General features: G+C 40.3%; 2 protein-coding genes across 5 annotated transcripts; both read left to right on the top strand.

The window, feature by feature from the left end:
• Positions 1 to 1606: 1606 nt before the first annotated feature.
• On the top strand, positions 1607 to 5250 carry LOC121304781 (adenosine receptor A1-like). Its single transcript, XM_041236176.1, has 2 exons — positions 1607 to 1997; positions 4147 to 5250. Exons 1-2 carry the CDS (start codon positions 1648 to 1650, stop codon positions 4808 to 4810), a joined length of 1014 nt encoding a protein of 337 aa, XP_041092110.1. The 5' UTR covers positions 1607 to 1647; the 3' UTR covers positions 4811 to 5250.
• Positions 5251 to 7083: 1833 nt separating this feature from the next.
• Positions 7084 to 16643, top strand: LOC121304727 (protein Mdm4-like). 4 transcript variants are annotated; one of them, XM_041236088.1, is made up of 11 exons: positions 7084 to 7271; positions 9163 to 9257; positions 9545 to 9619; positions 9883 to 10016; positions 10336 to 10385; positions 11207 to 11280; positions 12418 to 12517; positions 12655 to 12806; positions 13123 to 13269; positions 13502 to 13588; positions 13695 to 16643. In XM_041236088.1, exons 2-11 carry the CDS (start codon positions 9180 to 9182, stop codon positions 14256 to 14258), a joined length of 1461 nt encoding a protein of 486 aa, XP_041092022.1. In that variant the 5' UTR covers positions 7084 to 7271; positions 9163 to 9179; the 3' UTR covers positions 14259 to 16643. The 4 variants fall into 4 exon arrangements, 3 of the variants coding, with proteins under 3 accessions (XP_041092022.1, XP_041092020.1, XP_041092021.1); XM_041236086.1 differs by lacking the exon at positions 7084 to 7271 and adding an exon at positions 8018 to 8851; XM_041236087.1 differs by lacking the exon at positions 7084 to 7271 and adding an exon at positions 8021 to 8851 and having other exon boundaries at positions 11213 to 11280.
• Positions 16644 to 17035: the final 392 nt, after the last annotated feature.

Here is a 17035-nt window from a genome sequence, read left to right as displayed (position 1 = left end):
CCCTTGCTTTGCATGGCAGTTTTGCAGTTTGCCATGCTTTATACTTGAATGCATGTAAGGTACTCTATCTCGTCTAACCACACTTTCTTGCTTTGGCACACTTATTTGAGATGTGCCCAGCTTGCATGTGGTTTGCCATTCTTTAGCATGATACACGATACCAAATAAGAGCTGCAGCACTTTGAAAACAAACCAACCCTTGGAGAGGCTGAACCCAGCTCACACAATGCAGTCTCTTCTGAGGAGGTACAACACAAACAGATTCAGGCTACTGGACTGACCACCCGGCGCAGAGCCGGCGTTAGACTCGCAGGGGCCCGGGCAGAGGCTTTAGGGTGAGCCCCTGCCTCATCCCTCCTCCATCCTCACGTTGGGTAACTTCCACTGCCGTTTCCTTGGAAAAGGACTTGCATAAGAAATAAGGTAATGATACCATTTATATTAACAATTGTCGTAAAATTAAACAGTCGTGAACTAGACCATGCCACAATAAGGTGACATATGCAGTACTAGTATGATTTTTTTGCATTAAAGTTGTTTTTCGCTACCATACAGATATGAGCCAACTTAGCCTAGTGTAACTTGCAGTAAAAAATTCATCCACAAAGGCTGTTGAGTCTGTAATGTGCTAGAGCTGCACCCTTGTGGACATTGTTGTGTTTTACACGTGCAAATAATCATAGATTTGTTGGTTGTTTGTTGTTATGTGTTTAGTGTTAAAAACGAATTCTTAAGGTGATCAAAATAATAAATACAAGATTGTGTTACCCATATCAGTACTGGTAATAATGTAGCTACCAGCATTCACAACAACTTAAGGATAAATTACAGGAAAGGACTGATTAATAAAAAACAAAAGTACATGAATGCTCACAATGTTCTAAAACACATGGTCAACCACGTTTATTATTATTATTTTTATTAATAATAATAATAATAATAATAATAATAATAATAATAATAATAATAATAATAATAACTAGGAAATTAATTACAAAATAACTAAACTCAGGTGTTGCTCCTGTGAAATCCTATTCAATGATATTTCATTATTAAGTTTCTGTACACATGTGAATTCGTGGCCGTTGTTTCAAACGGCTCGAAGGTATGGCCCCAATGTTCGCAGTGAGGAAACCAGCTGCTCCTAACCACATTGTATTTCAGTATGAACCGCAGTGCAGCCTTCAGGCACGTCAGTTCGTGGTCGTGTGAGGATAGCAGTGTAAAGCAAATAGGAAGATAATATAAACGGTAGCATTAGAATGAACACACGCTCTCAGACATGCAGAAAAATAAGTGCTCATATATGTACGTGCGGGTATCAGGTCAAAAAAATTAATATTTTACTGATAGGACTATATAATTATATATTATTAGTTTTATTTACAGCCTTTAAAAGTTGAAGTCACTTTTGTTAACCTTTTATAATTGTGGTGATACATGTATTTTGAATTATAACTTTAGAAAATACGATTTGTTGATTTGCTTTAAAAAAAAAAAAAAAAAAACACCCGATTAAACAAAAAATAATCTGTAGTTTGGGTGCTGGTAAAATATTCTGCCAGCTCTTTATGTTTTCTTTGTTTTAATTGTTTTAAAGATAATTGATTTGTCTTGTGAAGTGACACAACCTCTCCAACTTCCATCATGCCAGCAAACGGGAATGCAATCTCTAGCCTAGACATGGCATACATCGTGTTTGAAGCGGTCATCGCATTGGCGTCCCTTTCAGGCAACGTCCTTGTGGTGTGGGCAGTCAAACTGAACAAGGCACTCAGAGATACTACGTTCTATTTAATCGTCTCGTTGGCTGTGGCTGATATCGCGGTTGGAGCAGTCGCTATCCCGATAGCCATTCTCATTAGCCTGGAGGTCAACATGCACTTCTATTGCTGCCTGTTCGCCAGCTGTCTTTTGTGTATCCTGACACAAAACTCCATACTGTCGCTGCTGGCTATCGCGATAGACAGATACCTCAGGGTAAAGCAGCCTGTCAAGTAAGGATGTTTGTTTGTTTATTTGTTTATTTATTTATTTATTTATTTATTTATTTATGTATGTGTTTGTTTGTGGTTAACATGCAAAGGCAATATTTTTGTTTGCACTAATGATGAATGAATGATATGTTCTTTGGCAGTTGTAAACTTGTCCATTTAATAGACAAACGCATGAAATATAAATTACCAACACAAATAAAATGATTAAAAACATATTCTACAACAATAAGAAACTATAATTAATATATAATCCATTAAATATAGCCCCCTTGTTTGTTTTTTTCTTTGTATTTATTTATTTATTTAACAATAACAGGTGCAATCCTTTTAACCAATTTTTTTTTTTTTTTAAATCCGCTCTGCCCGCATATTTGAGAAACTGGCGCGCTTTTTTACAAGGCAAATGAAAGTGATATTGAAATATGGGAGAACATTTACCTGTATGGCTTCTAGGAGAGGCCCTCTACTTGCGACTCTCTCCAAGAGGCTAATCGCAGGAACGTGTAGAGGCAGGTCAGCGCGAAATCTGTTTAAATACACTCAGCGATGGTTTGAATATCAGTGAACGACTGTGATATTTAACATTGCGTGTAAAGATTCAATACGGCACAAATGAAGAAACAAAGCGAATACTTTAATATTTTAAATGCTTTCAGGATTTACTCAAAAAGCACTCAATTGCAACGTCTGACAGCCAACTTTTATCCTTATTCAAAGCCAACAACACACTGACACACTCGATCAGTATTTGCAAGTAGCATGCTTTTTTTGTGAGCGTTAATAGTCTATAATCGTAGAAGCTTTTTATCAGTGACATTTTTGTTACGTGATTAATTAGTACATGTAATATTAATTAATTAAGTTTTTTTCGGACTTATTATGGCGTTTGCTGCAAAATAACATCTTCCTTTTTTTATATTGTAGTGTGTAATATTTTATGTAACTCAAAATATATTGATTGATAATGTTGCCTGCCAATTATTTAATAGATTGAAATCTCAAATTAATAAATAAACACTATATATCGGGCTAGACAAATATGCCTACTAATGAAAATATTATTATTATTATTATTATTATTATTATTATTATTATTTATTATTATTATTATTATTATTATTATTATGTTTTGGAGTAATTATCAAGTTATCATGCATTCCATATGTATTCATGTAATCTGCCTTTTGCTAATCCTTATTCATATAGTGTTCTTAACAATATCCCAAATACATTTTTAACAGCAGGCTTTCTCCTTTTATAAGATTGAGACAGAGCTGTGGGCAAATGCTACTGTGTTTCTGCACCCCTTTAAGGTGTTGTTATTTGCCTTTGATCTAGGTGGGATTCTTCCTCTGTAAAAGTAAAAAAATCATATTCATATATAATAATTGCCTCGGTAGAGAATGATTGTTTTTGTAAATACATAATACCACAGTGCGGTGCCAAATGAAACTGCAGGCTGATGGAAAATGATTGAGCTTTGAAAACACCAGCTGTGGTTTCCTCTAGTCTCAGGTAGGCCCCAAATATTCGGTCTCTCCCCTATGTTCTCATGAAGACTGCAGTTGTTAATAACTTTTTTTGGACATTCTTATGAGAGTATACGGAGCAGAGGTGTAGTTCTAAATCTGAAGGTACCAGAACACCACTCAAACACTGATTTTCTTAAACAACAATTATTATACCAATTCATATTTTATTTCTATCCGGATCTACTAGTAACACATATAGTAGGTAATGCATTTCTCTGATTTCTACAAGTATTTCCACCAGGTGTCTTTCTCCATCTTTTCAGAATGCTTTACTTGGTGTGTCTGTCTGTCAGTGGCAGAACGAGAATGTCTGAGCTGCCTATGGAAAATAGAACTGGAATTGTGTTCAGGCACGTTCTGGCTGGACTACGCTAGATGGAGGAATTGTCTGTCTGCCTGTATGTGAGACTTAAAAATGAACATGTGCATTTTTCAAGTTACCAATAACTATCTCTTTTTTATCTCCTGCTGAAGTGCCTGTTCTGTATTACAGCTCTGGCGAGGGACGAGTGCCATTGACTTGCTTGCTTCTTGGGTACATAGTTGTCTGGCCTGAAGCGGACAACTAAGCAATTTTCATGTATCCTTAAATGTCTCCTGTCTTCCTATTTTCATAGGTACAGAGCAGTAATGACCCACCGCCGTGCCTGGATGGCAGTTGGAGTCTGTTGGCTGGTGCCCACCATTCTGGGTCTGCTGCCCATGTTGGGTTGGCACCGAGGAGGCAGCTTGGGGGCTACTGCAGAGCGCAACAGCAGCAGCAGCAGTAGCACTGAGGGAAGGTACAAGGCGTGCAGTTTCTCCGCGGTGACGAGCATGGACTACGTGGTCTACTTCAACTTCTTTGGGCTCATCCTGACCCCCTTACTGCTGATGCTGGGGCTCTACGTGCTGGTTTTCACCACCATCAAGAAGCAGCTGCAGCACTCCCAGGCAGCCTGCAAAGCCTCCAGGCTCCAGAAGGAACTGAAGCTCGCAAACGCTTTGGCATTGGTCCTGGCTCTGTTTGCCATGTGTTGGCTACCTCTGCCCATCATGAACTCGGTGGGGTTCTTCTGCCCCACATGCCATGTGTCCAAGCCCATTCTCTACTGCGGCATTCTACTGAGTCACGCAAACTCTGCTATCAACCCTGTGGTGTACGCCTTCAAAATCAAGAAGTTCAGGGTCACCTTCTTGAAGATCTGGCACCATTACTATACTGGATCAGAGTGGAGCAAGTCAGCTCCTCACTCCAACACCTTGCAGTCACAGGGGGCAGAGAAATCGGATAGTGTCTGAGGCTCAGGGTAGCAACCCTGTTTTTGCAGAGCCAAGCAATGAGAAATGGCCATTAATCTGCAAAACATCCACTGTATACAGCCTAATGATGGTGCCCATTAGTTGTAGTACTAGTACTGTGGGCACTATTATATTTCTGCCCCTATGTTATGCCCATGTTTTGTTACAGTATTCTCAACACTGTATTATGTTGTACTGAATTTTAATGACAGTATCTTAAAAAAAGATGCACTATTTTTATATGTTTGATTGCATGCCTTTTACCAGTATAAGGGACATTTCAACTGGGTACATTTTTAAAAAGCAATCTTTTGCTGGGGTTTGATAAATGTTGATACTTTTTTTGCAGTTTTGGTTTCCTTGCATGCAACAAAGGGTTAGTACCAATGTGACTGTATATGTGCCAATTCAAAATAACTACTATACAGTGCCTTTGATGACAAAAAAACCCCATAAAAACATGAGAGGCAACAGCGCCACCAAGAGAGATGTTGATCAAAACACAATCGGAGAATGGCACTGAAGCAGTCTTTCTTAACTTCAAAAAGATACTAATCAGACACATTTATTTATAACAGAACGACAAAGTTAATTACCAGATGTGCCACTTCTGTGTTTCATTAGGCAGGTTTTCATTTTGACACAGACGTTTGTAATAACTCTACTTTCTAAAGCAACACGCCATCAGAGAAAAAACCCAAAACTCCCAATTGAGGTCAGCCAGCCTCACGCAACTATGTAGGTTTGAATTTAAGTGCATTTATAGTTAAATACATTTAGGAGGAATTTTGATTGACCGAATATGCTGTATTTAAAAGTTGGTACACCTTCAAATGTTTGATATGTTTACAATAACTCTGAGTGGTTCTTATTTCAAATACTCAAATACAGTGTTTTTTTTTTTTTTTTTTTTAAAGTCTGTGTTAATGGGATTTGACCATTAGTTAATTTACTGTAAATATTTTTTTTATAAATACTTTTGTTATGCATTAATGTTCCCTATTCACACAGCTTTAACTCTGTTACAGTATGTCATTGTTACACGAGGACTGATATCTTCCTGGAACTCTAGAAACAGGTTAATATCAGGTAAAGCATATTCTTAATATTCTGTTTCCTTTGACTTTTTTTTTTTTTTTTTTTTCAAGACGTGAGAGCCAGCGCCATCTAGTGTTGTGTTATGCCAGCAATACACACGGAAACTGGATTCTCCATTAGAGGGGGCTGGCTCTACATAAACACCTGGTAAATAGAACTGAAGAAATGATATACAGTATCAGAATGTCACAAATAAATAATTCAACACAATAACAACCATAGAGAATGACTGCAAACCTAATAAAAAAAAAATGTTCTGTTAAACGAGGGCCTCCAAGTAGGGGCAGATGGTGTGATAAGAATGTGTTATGTGCATAAGCTCTGCTGCTGTATGCAGCTGCCTTTGCTGTACTTGTACATGGGCTAGGAGGTCTCTCCCATTCTTTTCCCGGGAGGAAAAGGCCATTGGTAAATACCTCAATGATTTTCAAGTGACTTCCAGAAGGGGGAGCTTTCTTTCTCTCAGGTTGAGACTATATCTGTTGTTAAATTGTTTATGTTGCAATCCACTGTAGTGTATACCTCCAATGCTATTGCTATTCTGCAGGCTTGCTAATAAACGTTTTGGCCAGGTAGCTGATTGTGTGGTCTATCCTTTTAAACTTCAGTTTGCCTTACTCCTGAGCTTTGGGTGCTGTTACACTGTTTTTATTATTATTATTATTATTATTATTATTATTATTATTATTTTGAGACCAGATCCAGATGCCAACAAAACGAAACTGACGAAACATAGCTCAATAACTAATTTTTCAGCTATGGTTTGCCAAAATAATAGCCTTAATTCCATCCCAACAAACACAGCTTCAGGGGTAAATTCTGTTTTCTACAAGGAACTCAAATATATGGCGTTGGTGCAACTTTAGTTTACAGGCAAGTGAGTTATTTAACTAATTGTTAAATCAAAATTAAATGTCACTGTATGCAACAATTTAATTTCACTTACAGTGACATAAATTACCTGGTCTATCCAATTGTTATATATATATATATATATATATATATATATATATATATATATATATATATATATATATATATATATATATATAAGTGTACGCATAAAACACAAGCGCTGCTTAAGCATTGCTGTAATGTTTGTTACTCAACAGCCCAAAACATTGCGGCCTAGTGCGGGATTAAATGCAGACTAGCCCAAAATATTAACCCGGAAGTTGTCTGGTCGCCATGTTGGGTTCGACCTCTGTGAAGATGCTCCGGGCTGCAGGAATCGCTCGGGGAAAGAGCGAATGAACTTAAATCTTTACCACGTTTTTAAATAAGACAAAACCATGACAGACCAGAAGGGCTGCACAAGTATTTGAGCTACCATGTAGGAGCGAGTAGAAAGAAGAAATTAAAGGCGAGTCTCGCTTTATTTACTTTGCGACACTCCCCACTGCCAAACAAAACTGAACAGTAGTATTAAATGTGTATTATTATTACGATAACTTTCAGATTTGCAGTGGGGTTTTTTTTGTGATTTTACTTGTTGATTTTAAGATTGACGTTGTTCCATAATGCGGGAGATTGTGAGTGTGTCTGCATAGGTATGCTGCAAGGCCAGGCCAGTATGTGTGAGAGACGAGACATGATAAATGTACATTAGACTAACGCGCAAATTGTTTTCGTAATTAGGAAGAAAAAAACACGGCACAATACAAGCTGTATACTTTTGTCTGTGATTCATGAAGGTATTGGTTTATTGGTTTTAATGTTAACGTGGTAACGACGTAGGCCCCATATTGCAAGATTCTGATATATTTTGTGTTACTACTTGTAAAACGATCGGAATAGGTTACGGACTGTCACGAATCAAAGTAACGCAATTTACCAACAAATATGTCTTCATATCTTTCTGTTTTTCATAAAATAATGTTACATTTTGATATTCGTGTCTGGCGGGAAGTTTATTGGCAATTAAATCAAATACAGTGCAAATTAAGATAAATATTGTTTTTCGTATAGTAACTGCTCTAAATGTTTTGGAGTATGTGTATGCAAATAGATTGTTAGCTCGTGTTTAGGGGCTCGCATTGTGCTACTTCGCTGCAGCCATGCCGGTCAATCAAACGGCCTATTGAAGTAAGTGCATGATGACCTTTTCTCAGAGGTCGCTTAAATTGGACATAGTATCTTTTTGTTATTCCGTTTTGAGCCGTGCTTACTTAATTTGCATACAGAAAGGTGTCCTAGCTATTCTTGCCGAGTCCTAAGTGAACCTGCAGAGGGAAGTGATGGCAGGACTATTAGTACGAATGATTTATATTCTAGAATGGAGCTAGGGCAATGGAAATTACTGTGCATAAGATTAAAATAGTGTATCAAACTGCCCAAGCACCTACGTTAAGACACCTGATTAAATAGTAAAAGCAGTGAAGTGAAGCCTGTCATCTGTAGGGGTGCTCCTAGCCATAAGTTCGAGTTAAGCATAACAAGCATTGTGTAACTCCCCAGTACAATTGTGAAGAGGCAGTATCCCACTTTCCAGAAAAAGCATGCTTTAAATTGCATGCATAAATGAGTTAGTTAAGCTAAATGCATTTATTTTATTACTGTCTAACTTGTTTAAAATTTATTAGTGTCTGTGCAACTAGCTATCTGTGTTCAGCTCTGCCACCTGGAATCTCTGAAATATATCCTCCTTCCTTTATAATAAATAAATAAATAAAAACTCCCCCAAGAGCTGACTCTGTCTTTCTGACATTTTAATTGGACAATCCCCTTCCATGTTTATCTCCCTGGATTTCCCTGCTGGTTTGCAGTTGACTCAGCTGTCCCTGTCACTTTTTTTCTGTCTGATGTGTCATTGTGGGCAGCCCTTCTTGCCCCAACATGTCAGGGCAGGACCTAAGATGACTAAAAATGAGTTCTGTAGGCACGTTACCCTCATTGAGGAAGCTGGCTGCCTGGCACACATATACGCATCTCTGTCAAGGTTCTGTAAGTTGCATATCATTTGCATGGCACTTTTTTTGCTTGTATGACCTAATGGCTAATATGTTAAACTGATCATGCTTGTCTGTTGTCTTTTTTCAATCAATTGGTATCATCTCTTTTTCTCCTGCCATCTGATCCTTTATTCCGCTCTGTGCCCCTAGTCATTGTCATGTTTTTAATATTAATATAATACTACAGTGTGTACTTAAAAACACTTGTTACATTAATAGGCTCTTGATGTGTAGCCATGCACAAGGCAAAATATTATCGTCTTTTGGTTTGTAATGTTTTTATTGATAATGTTGTTTTAACAGCTGTTTCACTGCCAAAAATGACCACAGCTACCGCCTCAACACAGTACCCATCATCAGACCTGACATGCAGGCTTTTACCTGGGGATATGAGCCAGGTGAGTCCAGTCTCTATTGGCTCTGAATTTGGTTGGGGGTTGTGCCTGAGAACACAGTAGCATAGAACTCAATACCGCTTGTTGACGTGGCGTTGCAGTTCCCTGTTTACATTTCAGCTGTTGTATATATTCAGATTAATACCAAAGGTACGACCGTATATATCAAGGCTGTGTAAGTGATGACCCATTCTCAGTGCTAACCTGTTTTCAGTTGGCATGTTTACCCGGTTTTTTAAGGGCTAGTCTTTACTGGGAGTGTCTTGAGACTTGTTTGCTGCTCTGTGCAGGTTCAACCCAAGAGCCCCCTGCTGCAGATCCTCTGTGAGGCCGGTGCTCAAGGAGATACCTTCACCTTAAAGGAGGTGAGGAAAGGCTGATTAACACACACCCCAGGAGGGGCGTTGAGCTAAATGTATCGGGTTCATTAGTGTGTTTGTGAGAACTGTTTACTGTGCTGTATTGAAATGAGATCGAACACTGCTGGAAGGAAGATGAAAAGCACTCCATCTCCATCACATCCATTTTTTTCTGTTTTCTTAAAAAAAATATATATATACATAGTGCCGTTAATTTAGCACCAGCATGTGAAGTTGTTGCTTTTCTGATGAGTGTGTCTCTGCCACAGGTCATGCATTACCTGGGACAGTACATCATGCTGAAGCAGCTGTATGACAAGCAGAGGCAGCACATGGTGCACTGTGAGGAGGACCCACTTGGAGAACTGCTGGAAGTCAAGAGCTTCTCCGTCAAAAACCCCAGGTAACTTTACTTGCATTTCAGGAGTGCCGCTAAAACTGGTCCCAATTTAAGCCATTTTGTAGAAGCAATCACACTGCATATTTCCTGTGCTTGTCTGCTTGTGGGGCAGTTTTAAATAGCTGACACCCTGGGTAATGACAAATCTGGAATGGGACACGCTCAAAAGTAGAACAGATTTTGTTCCATCTAGGTCTTATTTTTATAGGTGTTATTTTTGTGTGTGGGAAAAGAAAATTAGCATCAACTCTCAGCTGTAAATACTAGCTGCATGTGCTGTTTGACAATGCTGAAATAAAAAATATTCCTTTTCTGTTTACAGCCCAATCTATAAGATGCTGAGAAATAATCTGATTGTTTTAAATTGTACAGGTAAGCATTGCCTCCAACTATTTATGACATTTTGGTTTTGATTATTTGTATTTATTTTAATGCTGGTGTTTTCTGATTTCTGAAACTCAATACTCCTCACTGGCAAAGTGTTTTCCCTTTGAACTTCAAATGGGAAAATTGCAAAATGCCTTTGGGATCGAGTTAGACATGTAATAAATCATTTAATTTCTTTTACGGGTGTGTGTATGCTGTCCGTTAGTGAGGGTGGCTTTGTGCATGAGAATGTGAAGGTCAAGTTGCGTTTCTGCATTCTCATTGTGTCAGGCACTCTCTTTCATTTAAAGCCACCACTCTTCTGGTTAATAAATAACATCCCCGCCCACACAAATAGAAACATTTTGTATTTTTAGCCTGTTTCACTCTGTGCCTATCCATCTTTGTGTTGTCTACTTCTACTACTGTCTTTTAAATTCATTTCTCATGAAAGGTGCTGGATTGGCAGCACTGGAGTCTGATATCCTCTATGTATCCACAGAGTGGTTCAGAGAGTGGCAATATTGGTCTGACCTAGCAAGCATGCTTAAAGACCTGGGGAGGGAGCCTGTTGTGAAAGATGCCCATTGCTGAATTGTGTGTTGGTTTTGAGATGTGAGACATGAATGTTGACGTTCATGAGTGCTTGCTAAGTGTGTGAGTTCATGCATGCTGTGAGATTGGGAGGGAGAGGGTTCAGTCTCATGGTGATCTGCAGACAGATTGCCAAGAGGCGGTGGATCGGTTACTGTGTGATGTTTTGATGGTTGTGAGATGAGTAATTATGGGGAAGGTTTTTTTTTCTTTGTTTCTATGTCCTATCTGAGATGCAGGTGCTGCAAAGACTCTTTCTGTCGCCAAGGATTCAAATCATGAAGCAACAAAAGAAGAGCCCGGTCAGGTAAAACCCCAGCATGGTGCTTCGGAGGGGCAGCGTTTACTCCCTCATGGGCACACAGCTGCTTGGCATCTTCCCTCTGACATCAGAGTCTGCTGTAAATGCACCTTTGTAGCAATGCAGACACAGAATGCTTTTTTGTTATCTGAATCGATGTATTCCCATAGTCAGTTGTTGGTAATAAAACGCTGCGTTGTATTTCTGTCATTGCTTCCCCATTTTGGACATGCTCCAGCAACCCCACTGCCAAGATTGAGGGCTGTTTGCCATTAAGAAAGAAACGCTGCCTCTTAGTTTTCCTGTACAGAGTGGCACCGTCTCTGTACCTGCCCATCTCAGGGCCTTCCTGGTGGTTTTAGTGGAATCTGCAGTTTCTTCAGGAAGCCACCAGGTGGCCCCCATAGATGGGGGACAGAGTCCTTGTCTCTGTTTGTGTTTCTCCAGAGTTCTCTTCTCTGCCTCGCTGTCTCTCCAAGGGTGAAGTAGGTTCTCTTCCTCTCACTGACTCCTCTCCCAACCCCCCCCCCCCCCCCCCCCCCCAATCTGTCCTTCAGATTCAAAAGCAAATCCTCTTGGGGAGTAGAGTCCAGCTGTCAAATTACTGGCATTATAGGGGTTTGCCCTTACTGCAATGGAAAACTAAAATATTGTTTGGTTATTAGACGCGACAGTGAATAAGGGGTTCACGTATCCATGGAATGGCTTTTAAAATGTAATACCATCCTGAAAAGCTGTTAGTCCACAGGAAAAAGAAGCAAACTGATCTGGCGCTGGGTTTAGGCTGACTTTGTATCTCGGTCAGTGGCATCATTTTCTTCTCAATGAAGATGGGAGTTCAAATTAAAGAGAAGCTTTTGATCATAGTATTTAAGTATGGTAAGAGAAGTTGGTTGAAAGGATCAGTCAGGGAAGTTTAAGTGTTCTGGTTAGAGAACTGGTCCCTTGTCAATACTGCAAGCCAGCCCACACAGTATTACAATAACACCCCCCCCCCCCCCCCCCCCCCCCCCCCACTCTCGCAACCTGTATGACCCCTTACTGACACACTCTTGGGGGTCAGCGACAAGGAGATGAATTGCTTCATCCTCTCAACACAGACGTTCCTGTGTGTTAACATGCTCTCTCTCCATCCTCGTCCAGAGAGGCACTGGGCAGTGTGAGGAGACCCCAGGATTAGAGGCAGCAAGCAGATCCCACAAACCACCTACCGTGCATCGCAGACACAGGGAGCCTGACCAAGGTAACTTCCAATTGCAAGACGCATGCACGCTCTCTCCCTAGTAAGGACAAATTGTGTGGTAACAAAAAACGGGCCTTGATGGGCTGAATGGCATTGTCTCATTCCCAGACTTGCCTCATGTTCTTTTTTATTTTCAGACTCTGAAGACGGCCAGCCTTGTAAACGGAAAAAGCTGAACGTTCTGTTGGAGGACTGGGACTTGTCTGGTCTGCCCTGGTGGTTCCTTGGGAACCTGCGCAGTAACTATAGCCACAAGGGCAATGGCTCCACAGATATTCACTCAAACCAGGTACAGGAGTCCTAGTGCTAGAAAGCGTAGAGTTATTTACTTCTTGTTGGCAGATGTTTTAATTATACTTTACTATAATAATATTTAAATCTCTCTAGAGCTTACTGTGTGTGGTCCTGATTAGTCATGTGTTTCCCTTCAAACATATCTCCTGCCAGCCAAACACTGAATAAATATATGTGACTTTGCAGAAAGAACCTCAGATAAAACAGTGGGCGTACTGGTTGTCACTCCTAAATGCAGAGAAGTGTGTCTGCTTTTAGAAATGGAAGAATTTTTTTTCACACAACTGAGCAGATAGTTTTCCCCTGGCCAGGATGAAGACACTGCCATTGTGTCGGACACCACAGATGACCTGTGGTTCCTGAATGAGGGAGAGAGCGAGCGAGTCAGCATCGAGATGAAGGAAGCAGCCCTCGAGCCAGACAGGGGCAGCGAGAGAGAGGAGGGGGGAGAGAAAGAGGTGAGTGTCTTGTAGTGCTACTTAAGTCGCTAAAATGATCAAGAGCCAGCAATCTAATCAGTCAGGTTTCTGATCATTTGAAGAAGGGAAAACACTTAATGTATTTCAGATTTACATTCTAAACTAAACTCAATGCCCATCTAAAGAAAAAAAAAAAGTACAATTGTATTTGCGCCCCATCTCACACACTCCTTCCCATATCTCTAAATTCCCCTCACTGACTCTTGTGCAGATGCTGGAATGCTCTCTCTTTGAGAAGGAACCTGAAGAAGACTCTCAGTGTCAGAGTGATGACACTGACACTGAGGTCTCCATACAGGTCAGTCACCTCTCTTCACTGCAAACTCGAAGATCTTTCAGAGTGTTATTTTTTCCTGTTTGTGGTGGGTTTATTTTACTCCCATTTGACGTTCGTATTTTCATAGGATGCCTGGCAGTGTACGGAGTGCCGCAAGTACAACTCCCCGCTGCAGCGTTACTGCATCCGCTGCTGGGCCCTTCGCAAAGACTGGTACAAGGACTGCCAACGACTGGTACACGCCATCTCTCTACCGGACATCGCTGCTAGTGCGGTGGGGCAAGAGGCTGAACAAGATGATGGGATTGATATCCCTGACTGCCGCAGAACCGTGTCTGACCCAATCATCCTACCCTCTCACCTCTCCGACAGACCAGGGTCCCCCAGAAAAGCCCTAACCCTAACGGCAGCTGCCCTCACCCCTTCAGGTGTCTCTGAGGGGCTCGAGAGCTCCCAGGGGGACAGTCTGGATCTGCTGGATTTAGGGCAGGGGGTGAACGTGAGGTCGGAAGCTATCCTGGAGCCCTGCAGCCTGTGTCATGTTCGCCCCCGCAATGGAAACATCATCCACGGGCGGACAGCCCACCTGATCACCTGCTTCTCCTGCGCCAGGAAGTTGCACAAATTCCGCTCTCCATGCCCAGGCTGCGGCCTGATCATCCAGAGAGTCATCAAAATCTTTGTCGCTTAGCTTTGAACGAAACTCCTCTGAGTCTTTTTAACACCTCTCTGTCTTTCTCTCTCGTTCTGTCTTTAAATACACCCGCACCCCACCCTTCTGTCCCGCTGTCCTGTATCTGTGCCTGCTTACCAGCTCTCCCTCGGTTGTCTGTGCCATGATTCTCTTTCCTGCTCTCTTTGGGACAACTAAAAGCATTTTTTTTTTTTTATAAGAAACTAAATATTTATTTTCAAATCTACAAGGCTTTCCAGTGCATGTAAAATGGCACACAGCTGCTGAGATTTCAGATCAAATTGTAGCAAAAACCTGAACAGCTTGTGGGCCCGCAGGCACAAGGATTGGCAAAGCTTCACCACTGCCAATGTTCTGTGTCAAGTAATGCTTGCATTTCTGTGCCCCTTCATATTGATGGAACCCTAGCCCTGTTGGAAGACAGAGGGTACCCTTGGTATGTGGCATTCCCCGACACACCCATACACACTGCCCCTCTCCTCCCTTTGCTGCTGCACCTCATATCGGAGGACACCTTTTCTTGGCTGGTAGGGGATAGGTCAATTTAAGCCACATACTGATAATTGGGGGGGGGGGATTGACTTTTGAACTCTATATTCCTAGTTAGTATTTTACTTGAGAGCCAAAATGTATTCCAGATCAGGACTCCCTGAGGGTGAAAGCAGAGGGACTTAGAATCTCACATTCTCAACAAAACTAGAAGACAAGATATTTTCAGTTAAGAGCCTTTTGTATCCTGAAGCTGCATGCCATCAGTTAGCTATAGGCTCATTTTATACTGCCTAAAAAAACAACTGTTCATTGTACGCTTGCTGCAGTTCAAACGAGTTTGTGCGGGTCTCAGTAAAGGAAGGGTTTCGCTGTACAGAAAGTTGTCAGCAGCTACCCCACCCCTTCTTTAATGTATTTTGCCTTACAGAGCACAGGATTCTAATTTCAAAGCAGCAAGTTGCTAATTAAATGAAGGACATGGTTCTTTTTGAGGTACTTGGTAGAGTAACCCAGGCAGTGGAAACATCTGCCCTTGTCCTCAACATTGACAGCTGCTTTTTTTTTTTTTTTTTTTTAAATATAGTTGTGTATTATAACGAATAATCTTATTATTAATCAAAGGCTGGCTGTCTGGTGTATTTTTGTACAGAAGGTTTTAATTTATAGTAAAATCTTATTTGTCCAATGTAATTAACCACGCTGAACTACTATGTAAAGTATATGTGAAGAGTTTATTTTTCTGCGTTATAATAACTGCTGTTGTAATTTATTGGTTATCACAGTTTATTTATTGTGGGCTTTAACCCCAGCAGTTTTAAAAGCTTAGTCAGAAGGGTTTTGTTTTTTTTTCTCACTGCCAGACAGAATAGACTAATGTGTTCTATGCGTTCATTTGAAGCAGCTGTTCATTATCTATTTTTCGTGTCCAAAAAAACAAACCCAGTAATCATTCTATTTGTAGAAGCTGCCAATTATAAAAATGCAAAATACCAAAGCAGATTTGTAGGTGCAGTACAGGTCAGTAAATTTAAAGCATGAACTTTCTTAACTCTTCACACCTTTCCGTTGATGAAAAGGATTTGTTCATTCCAGGCACGTGGCACAATTTCCTCAGTGTAATTAAAAGGGTGTTAATGGCACTGGTCATGTTAATTTGAGTGTGGGGCTTTAATACTTAATTTTACTGCCGTCTCTTATAAGGGGTAGAATTGTTGATTTGTTTGTGTGTGTTTTGTTTCTCTTGAAAGCACTTGAATTTTAACATTTGATTTGATTTTTTTTTTTTTTTTTTTTTTTTGTTGAAGTAGAAATGTTTGAGCAGCTCTGTAGTTACCTGTCATTAAGTACTTTTCAGTGCAAAGAGAAACTTGTGAAGAGGCCAAGACAGCACTGTTCACTGTGTGCATAATATAAAAAGCAGACTTGAAACCGAACCTAAAACTGGAACCACCGTAACCCCTTTTACTTTTAAAACTCTGTGATGCCTGCCAGTGGTGAGTGCTGCACGTGTGCCTAACACCCCGTTGTTAATAGTTACAGGATGGGTTTCTACAAGGGGACTTTGAAGACTGATCATTTATTGTTTCTTGTTTCTGTAAAGAGAACTTAGTTCAGCATTAAGAGGTTTAAGTTTTGTGGGTACAAGGAATATGGCAATGCTAGAATCTGGCTTTGCTGTCAGCTACCCTGTCACAGCTGTGAAACTGGGGGGTTGTTGTGGTAGTATTTGAGCCCATGACCCCCCCCCACACTGCAGTCTGACTTTGTTTTCGTAAGAACCTTCACTGCCATTTGTTAGAGAAATTGTTTACATGTAAAATGATTTTTTTTTTTTTTGTCTCGCAAGTGTTGGACTGAATCTTCACATTAAATAAACAAGAACGTGTTCAAGTTTTGATTTTTCATTTCCACTTTGTTTTTAGAGGTATTGTAAGATTAAGAAAAAGCAAACTGTAGAGATGTTTCTGAAGAGGGGTCTGCTTTAGGCTGTACAGATGTGCCGGTGCTGTTTTAGTTATAGCCACCAGATGGTAGCAAAGTTCCAAACAATTGCAGGATTAAAATATGAGTCTTATTTATTTTTTTTACACACGTTTTGTGTTCAAGTTCTGGTTTTAGAACTATTTTTTGGTATTATAGATGTTCTAAATGGATTGATTAATCACATCCGTGGGCTTTGATCAGTTCGTGTTGTCTACCCGAGTGTGGCATAAAAATAAAACGGAACGTGAAAATAAATCTTAGTAGTGGATGGTCCTTCTAAAGATCTAGGTAAACGGGCA

This window comes from Polyodon spathula, chromosome 39, assembly GCF_017654505.1.
Source record: "Polyodon spathula isolate WHYD16114869_AA chromosome 39, ASM1765450v1, whole genome shotgun sequence".
Taxonomy (NCBI): Eukaryota; Metazoa; Chordata; class Actinopteri; order Acipenseriformes; family Polyodontidae; genus Polyodon; species Polyodon spathula.
This window is presented reverse-complemented; position numbering and strand designations above follow the sequence as displayed.